Source organism: Hordeum vulgare, chromosome 4H (genome assembly GCF_904849725.1).
Source record: "Hordeum vulgare subsp. vulgare chromosome 4H, MorexV3_pseudomolecules_assembly, whole genome shotgun sequence".
NCBI classification, from domain to species: Eukaryota; Viridiplantae; Streptophyta; class Magnoliopsida; order Poales; family Poaceae; genus Hordeum; species Hordeum vulgare.
The window spans coordinates 113542284-113550971 of NC_058521.1; the positions used below are offsets into that span (position 1 = coordinate 113542284).

The 8688-nt window shown below is 44.4% G+C and overlaps 1 protein-coding gene across 1 annotated transcript; it reads right to left on the reverse strand.

Annotated features, from left to right (window-relative positions):
* Positions 1 to 462: 462 nt before the first annotated feature.
* LOC123448064 (CBL-interacting protein kinase 15-like) lies at positions 463 to 3265 on the reverse strand. Its single transcript, XM_045124833.1, has 2 exons — positions 3136 to 3265; positions 463 to 2292 (listed from the first exon to the last, which is right to left on the reverse strand). The coding sequence occupies exon 2, from the start codon at positions 1977 to 1979 to the stop codon at positions 645 to 647; it is 1335 nt and encodes a 444-aa protein (XP_044980768.1). The 5' UTR covers positions 1980 to 2292; positions 3136 to 3265; the 3' UTR covers positions 463 to 644.
* Positions 3266 to 8688: the final 5423 nt, after the last annotated feature.

Here is an 8688-nt window from a genome sequence, read left to right on the forward strand (position 1 = left end):
CTAAGAGGGTTACGCCCCAACGAGTTTCCTTTGGGTTTCATCTCCATAAGAGTGACTGGGTTTTTCACGTTGGCTCGCCACGCCTATCACAACCCTCCTCCTTTACCCGGGCTTGGGACCATCTATGCTGAGACAACATAGGCGGAGTTTTCAGCTCCCGATAAGTAATAAATATTAAACTAGATGATGGGAGAGCCATCTCTCCAGAGGCCATTCTGACGATTATCTTACCCAAATTACAACTCACATCATGAGAAAACGCTGAACAGTTGTAGCTTTCTTCCAGAGATGGCAACTGGCAAGTCACACAAAGTTCAAGTGCTGGCATAGCTAATAAGTTGAATGTTTGAGCAATGTCTTTATGGAGGTGTAGTAGGAGCTTTCTACTGTAAATGCTTGGTATATCATTTAATTTCACCCGAAATGAGCATTATGACAGGACAATGACAAGTTGACAACAACTAAACAGGAACAACTTTTATTATGCATCTCAACTTCTCAACAATGCCTCAACAGAATGCCTCACCTCATGTAGGAAAAAATATATTTTCTACAAAGACACACAAGCATGTAAAATAGGATCGTTCCAGCTGAAAACTGGACGAATTCGCAGAACCAAAACTAAATACTCAAGATTCCAAAAACTACTCTAGCCGCTGCTGGTGGTCATCTCCATACCAGGCCCAGACTATGTCCTTCAGCGCTGGCCGGATGTCCTCCAACAGCTCTCGGTACTCCAGCGGATCACCACCTGTTTGTTTCATCTCAATGAGGTGGTGGGAAGGTGTGATCTCGAAGATCTCCATGTCTAACTGAACAGCACCGTTCCTTCCTTCCTTCCTCGTTTGCATCTTTACCACGCCATTGTCCTTCTTCCTTACCCTGAGATTCATCGCCTTCGCGACGTATTCCAGCTTCGAGATGATGGCTGAAGCAGGCTTGTCTGAAGTGAACCTTGTCTCCTTTCTGCACTCCTCTTGGATGAATAGGCCAGATAGGTCAAACCCTGTGGAGAAAGAGATGATCTCAAAGGCATTTAAGTTTGTCAGCATCAGGGGCTTCACATCTTCATGAGTGTTCTTCCTTGCCCTCACACCAGCTGTAGGAGGAGCATTTGTGGTAACATTCTCACTGGGAGTTCTCTCCTTCACTGCAAGGGTGCCCCTTGGACCTTTCCGGAACCAGGTAGACTCTTTTATCTTCTGGATAGATGCCCTGGTGCTTGGATTGGGGTCGAGGATCTTGCACAAAAGCTTCTGGAGTTTGTGTGAGAACCAGCTGGGGCACCTGAAATCTCCTTGCTCAATCTTCCGGTACATCTCCATCAAGTTGGAACCATGGAAAGGGAGATAACCAGCAATGAGAACAAAAAGGATAACACCACAAGACCAGATATCGGATTTCGCACCATCATAACCTGTCTTGCTGATGACCTCCGGAGCTACATATGCGGGTGTTCCGCAGGTGGTGTGGAGCAGGCCATCTTGCCTCTTTGACTCTGAAAGTGCGCTCAATCCAAAATCTGAGACCTTAAGGTTCTCATTCTCATCCAGGAGCAGGTTTTCCAGCTTGAGATCCCGGTGATACACACCTTGGCTGTGGCAGTAATCCACTGCACTGATGAGCTGCTGGAAATACTTGTGTGCAGCACCCTCTGTGAGCTTGCCACTCTTTGCAACCTTGTCAAAGAGCTCGCCACCTTTCACATACTCCATCACAAAGAATATTTTGTTTCGTGTCGCCATGACCTCATGAAGCTGAACAATGTTCTTGTGTGCCACCAACCGCATGGTTGTGACCTCACGCCTGATTTGCTCCGAGAGCCCAACCTTGAGCACCTTCTCCTTGTCCAACATCTTTATGGCGACGCTTTGGTTGGACTCAAGGCTCCTCGCAAAGTGCACCTTGCCAAATGTTCCCTTCCCCAACAATCTTCCCAGCTCGTAGCGCTCCATTAGAATCTTCCCTCTGTTCGCCATGACTTCTAGCTGTATAACACCACAAGCCTATATTGCGGCTATATAATTCAAATCGACTGGAGCACTTCAACCATCCTCTCCAAGGTAGTCCTGATCCACCACAGTGAACAACACTCTCATGTCTTTGTCTCGACGAAGTCTAGATGGTGTAGAGATGATGCAGACAAGATGGTTGCTTGCATAAAGAGTCGAACAACTCAGCTCTTGTGGAGCAGAGGCAATCTCCTTTATCGCGCAGGTGAAATGTCTTCTAAGCAAGCACATCTTTCAGCATTCCCCGAGGCTTTAAGTGCTTGTTTTATATTGGAGTTTTCTGCAAACAAGAAAAGAAATCTTCAGATACCGCAATGGAAAAATAAAAATACCCTTGTATGGATTACTCAAGAAATAACAGAACATTTATTGGTTGGTTTTACAACCAGAGAATAAGAAGAATGGTGAAACAAATTTGATTCTGGCATAATCTTTAGAGTAAACAATCTGACAGCATCAGGGACATGGCGGTTGGTGATTTATATGTATCTGTATAATTCTTAGTATTATTTTACTTTAAGATCAAGGCTGCACACTTGTGTAAACAAAGGTATGCAGAAAAGTCAGAGTTCAGAAGCAACTCGCTGGTTTGCTAGATCTTTACCGCTTTGGGAAAAAAAATCGTGCGTATTTCTAACAAACTATAAACATTGTAGGAACATAACACGGTGTCACGGTCAACAAATTCATGAAGAAAAAGGCCAAATATGTTTAACTTTGCAGAGAATTGCGCCATTCCTCCATCCAATCCTAAAACTAAGAGCACAACAACTTGCAGACTCCCAGATCCATCCAACCACATGAATGCACCGCCGTACTCGGCCGAAAGCAGCCTCGCCGACAATTAAAAGGCCGTAAATTTGGCTCCTGTAATTGACCTCGGTCACTCAGGCCTCAGGCCTGTTTTGAAATGCGTAAGGCAGAATTTTCTCTGCCTTCTCCTTTCAAAAAAATTTGTTGGCTCATATGTACCCAAACTCTATAGACCGGAAAGAATTACTCCTCCAATGATTCACCCTTGGCAAAACTGAAGAAGACGCACAAACTAGCCAACAAGGATGCCTACATCGACGGCCAAACGGAATCAAAGAACATCAAAGAAACGGGAGGGGATTTTGCGTACCTTCCGGCGGCGCCAAGAGGGGAGGAGGCTCTGGATCCAAGCCGGGACCTCCAGGCAGTTCTCTCTCTGTCTCTGTGAGTTGTTGGAGTTTGGTTTCGGTGTGTGTGCTTGTGGAGGAGGAGGCCGCTCTTCTTATATAATGCAGAGCAGAGCAGGGCAGGGCAGGAGCCGCGGGAGGGAAGGGGAAGGGCGGAGAAGAAACTAGTTTGTGGTGGATTTGACCAAGATGCCCCTGATGCGTTTCCTGGGCACCGCATCGCAGAGGGGCATATTCCTGGTAGGGTGGCACAAATCGTATCATTGTGTCTTCATGATTAGGGGGGAAGAATTATGCTCGTACGACCCGTGATGTCATACTCCCTCCGTCCCAAAATAAGTGTCTCAACTTTGTACTATCTCTAGTACAAAGTTGTACTAAGCTTAAGACAGTTATTTTGGGACGGAGGAAGTATTAAGTAGCGGATATTTATGAAACATCCTTGTAGAAATTGAAAAGTACATTCAAATCTTTGGTGGTATTGAAGTCTTCTTTCTCTTGCTTCCATTGACGGCGCGCGCTCGTTACCCATTGCCATTTCTGTACCTGTGTGAAGAAAACTTTTTTAAACCTAGGGGCTTGTGGAAGCAATGGTCTCGTTGATGTAGACTTGAAGATGTCGATGACCGTAATCAGTATAGCAAATTGTTGCCCCAGAGAAGAAAACGTCATAGAGGGCTTATATAACGCTCCAGGTCCGGTTAGACAGAGTCGGGAGACACAACTCTCACACGCTCTCTGACAAGGATGAAGTTGGCTAACCTTCATCGATCAGAACTGAAGCCGACGGACAAAGATGGAATCAAAGGGGACAACCTAATTTATATGTTGGGCGTGCTCAAGCTTTCCCTATTAAAAACTGAAAGTTTGGTCTATGTTTTGCTTTCTTATACGTTGGCCAACGTCAGTCGGACGTCCTTCTCTCTCTAGATCCTCATGTTCCACCAACTAGGTCGGTGGTTATCCTCGCTTTTGTATGTTGCTCATGCGGTGTGTGTGTGGGGGGGGGAGGGGGGTTGCACGTTTGTCGCTTATATGGGGTTGGTTTTCAATTTCATGTGGCAACCACATATGAGCGGTAACGTCAACGACATCGAGGAGGCAGTGAATGAGCATCGTCGTCGGGAATGTGCTCTGGCGCGATGACATGTTTGGCTGTTGGCTTGTTACCACGCCTCATCTTGTGTGTAGGTTCTTACGCAATCACATGTGAGGTCATTGGTTTCCGCCTATGATGCTAGTTGACCATATGCATAGATCGAGCACGAGCCCTGGCCTAAAAGGATTGAGATGGACCTAGAGGCAGTGAATAGGTCAACTACAAATTTTACTTCAATTGTTAGCAAGTTAGGTTTTGCAAAATATGAAATGTGAACCTAACACTGCTAAGGTGAGATAACCAACTTGTATACATATATATATGTGTGTGTGTGTGTGTGTGTGTGTGTGTGAAGTTTGCAGGGGACCAATGTAATAACACAAGTAAACATGCCAGTGTTATGGTTAACCAAAGACCATAGAGATGAAGATGTATCCTATTGTTCCTTCCCTTCGAGGGGTGTTAGCCACAAATGGAGAGGCAAGAGTTACATAAAGGAACAACCAACACCACAAATACCCACCTTCTCCCTGATATATCACCACAAAGGAGATTCTTAACCACTAGGGGGTAGACCTTGAGGTGAGCTCCAAACTGTCGCACACGACGATGCAAATCACAAGTTGATTCTTTCACCGAAGACTCCTACCACCTAGTAGTCTCCCACCTTCAAGAGTAAAGCCAAATGATGAAACCAAAGGGAACTCGATTTCCTTTGGTGAGAATGTAGATCGGGGGCTCCTCTTATTTTCTGCCCTTATAGGATGGATGTGGAGGGGTACAATCTAATGTTTAGAGCTTGTGAAAATGGAGTACGGGAGAGAAATATGCTCAACTCGAACGGGGGAAGAATAAAACACTCAGGGGAGAAGGAGTGGACCTTTCTATTGCCCACTTTGAAATATGTCCATTAGGGTCAAGTTCGACAACCCGAAAGCCATCCCAGAACATCCGCAATAAGGTTTGGGCTATCCAAATTCGGGGATAGATTTCAGAGATGGTTCCACACCTGTATGAGCTCTTGGAAATTATAGTCCAATTTCTTAAAACACCCCGGAAGCTTGTTGTAAGTTCATATACAACCCCTCGTACATTTTGATGATTAATGACCAAACATTTAAGGGACTAATGTGTATGTTAAATATGCATAGGTGAAAGTTCTCGAGGATTTATTTTAACTCAAGGATTAAGGCCCCGAGAAATGTTCATAAATCATTGAAGTCCCCGAGAATGTGAGTGAAAAACTGAAGACCAAAGAGTAAATTGTTATTTACTAGTTTATTTAATTCTTTACTAAGCTATAAGACAAATTGTACTACTAGGGAGAGGATCAAAGTGAAGTAAGAGTGAAAGTATTCATGTGTGTGTTCAGTCTGAACCTATCTACACTTGTGAGTGAAGACTTGGAAATATCCTTCCAAGCGAGCTTACTAGCTCCCATGATGAACTTAATTCTTTGAGTTACTCGAGTTAGTTTCCTCGCTGATGAGTTGGAGAACCTTTCCATTGTGGTTTTCCTAGGTTATGTGGAACCCACGTCGCTAGTTCAAATTATAAGTATTGTGCCAACTTTAAGTAGCATGTTGGTGGGTGTATCTCATCCAACGACCATATTGGTAGTCAAGGGTAGTGTGCCAACTATACATAGCCCCTACCCCCGTAGATAAAGGGTGGTTGCTTGAGTGATATTTGGTGCATCTGCAAAGAGCATCCCTCCTCGCACATATTTGGACCAATCCTAAGTGAGGAAAACCACCCGTGACGAAGAACATAAAGTGGTTGACTTACTAAAAAATATGTTTTATCCTAGCTTGTGATATATTAATCTTGAGGACTTGGCATCCTCTAGACGGTTAGGCATCATTCTGAAGCATCAAAAGTGTGGATTAAAGTTTGCACCGATCCGAAGATCATTGCAAAATCTACCTCGATCATTGGGTGAGTTCCGACAAACTTAGCTCAAGAAGAAAGTGAGGACTTGTGCATTCTCAGAGCAAGTGTGCAACCTGTCCAACCAAGATGTAGAATTGTTGCCAATAGTTTGAAATTTGTTAAAAAAATCATGATGTCTTCACCAAGCTTATGGTTCAATTCTTTGAAACCTATACTTTCAATACTTTTCCATGTTTTGAGGAGGAGTTTCTCTCTCTGTCCATCTCTGTGACTGTTCTGAAGTCTTTGTGAGCACTAATATTTTTGTTGCTTAAAGTTGTTTACTGTGAATACTTTGTTCCTATTGGTAGTTAAGTTCCTTAGCACATCTTTCTACTTTGTTTAATGCTTTCCTAGCTTACATGATCATCGAAGTGTTGTTTTTTACTTAGTTGTTTTCATGCATGCTTGTATGTTTTACTAATTATATTCCTAGAATTGTTTGGCACACACTCTATTTTACTTTGTTATCTATATTTTCTGCAAATAATTTCTTTATTCAAAGAGTTTTCATAAATTCCTATTCACCCCCTCTCAATCATTCCACTTCGATCTTTCACTAGTTCTAATTTTGCAGTAGGTTTCGGAGTTGGGTTTTGAAATAACCCAATACTTATGTTACACCACTTTCAGAATATAATATGGACGCTAACCCAGATTCTGGACCTCACAGAACATCGTCCGAGAACTTCCAAAAAGATGTTTTGGGCCACACAAAAACTCATCTCTAAAATATTTGGAAGTGGAAATCTCACCGAGGCTTTTTGGTGGAATTATGTATGGAACTTAGGATGTGCATTCGGCTATGTGTAGGCAACATAATTATCATATTTAATCCTCACCAAAAAATATCACTTTAAGTTCATCATGTGACCACTCTTAACATTGTGGCTATCATATGACTTAGTATCTAAGGAGAAAAAAAATACATATTCAAAGATGTTGTCTTTCTTGTCTCTTTAGTTATGGGGTTAATCCATCGTGTTTTGCTTGCAACCTTATGGACTAACACTCCTTCCATACACTAATTGGTATGTCATTTATACTAAAATCCACATAGGTGAACAAATGCACTTTCACTGCTAACTCGGCCTATTCCACCCCAATCCCCCGTCTTACATGACTAGTGGCTATTGTCGCTACATCAAGGGGGGAGAGGGGGGTTGATGGTGATATGTACCTAGGTAGGGTCATAGGCTTGACCTACATGTCCTACCCAAGGGCACTACATTAAAGACTTGAAGATTACAAGGAAGGCTCCGACTGACTCGCCATGGTGCATGGGTCACTCGGTAGAACATCCACTCGGAGCCTTTCTCCCTTCACTCGACGGAAGCCTTTCACTCGGAAGAACTAGAAGCCAGTTGACCGCAGAAGATCAGAAGCCACTCCAGGGAGGCCAACGAGCGAGCATTCGACTGGTCATCGTAAGTAACATTTATTACGTACGTTATCAGTAACGTATGCCTTTATCTATATTAATCGAACCCTTTGTTGCCCGGCCTTGATGAGGGATAGTGCAATCTATATAAGCCACCCTTCCCCTCTGGCACAAGGGTTCGCATTCCCTGTAACACACATATTCCACACGACAAGAGCTCCTGAGCACTGTGACGTAGGGTTGTTACCTCCACGAGAGGGGCATGAACTCATACATCGTGTGTACAAACTCGCCGTAGCTAGGACTCTGCCCTCTCCTTATGTACCACTCACCTATACTATCAGGCTCATTCACACGACAGTTGGCGCCTACCATGGGGCAGGCGTCTATGCGACTTCCGGCAAGTTTGCGATTTTCTTCTTCGTCATGTCTTCCGCGCGTCGATTTGTTCTTGGGCCGCGAGATCCGTCTCGGAGCGCTCACCTTCATTGACGATGACTCGGCATGGCTTCAGGAGGTGCCTCTAGATGTTGAGGCGCTCCCGATCCGCGAGGCGACGCACTTTCGTGCAAGTTCCAGCGGCGTTCTTCTTCAGCAGTCGTCCACTCCTGTGTCGATTGCTCTCCCCGTTGTTCGTCGCCACAAGAGATTCGGTCGCTCGCGACTCTAGTGATGGGCGAGGCATGCAGCGTCTCGCCAAGCATCATCTCTACAGATTGTGTCTATTGAGCCCGCCGAATCACTTTGCAACGCGTTCCACTCAGAGTCTGCTGCCTCTTGAGCTTGCGTTGGTTTTTCCCTTGAAGAGGAAAGGGTGATGCAACACAGGAGAAGTAAGTATTTCCCTCAGTTTGAGAACCAAGGTATCAATCCAGTAGGAGAATTGCGTCAAGTCCAGAGTACCTGCGCAAACACAAAAGAGCTTGCACCCAACGCTATAAAGGGGTTGTCAATCCCTTCAAGATTGATTGCAAGTGAGATCTGAAGGCGGAAAGTGCAACGAAGTAAAAGTGTAAGGCTGAAAATATGGTGAGAAATAGACCCGGGGGCCATAGTGTTCACTAGAGGCTTCTCTCAAAATAGCAAATAGTACGGTGGGTGAAC

What these genes read in the sequence shown, in the direction of transcription:
- LOC123448064 (XM_045124833.1), bottom strand. Translation starts at nt 1,979, where the DNA reads ATGGCGAACAGAGGGAAGATTCTAATGGAGCGCTACGAGCTGGGAAGA.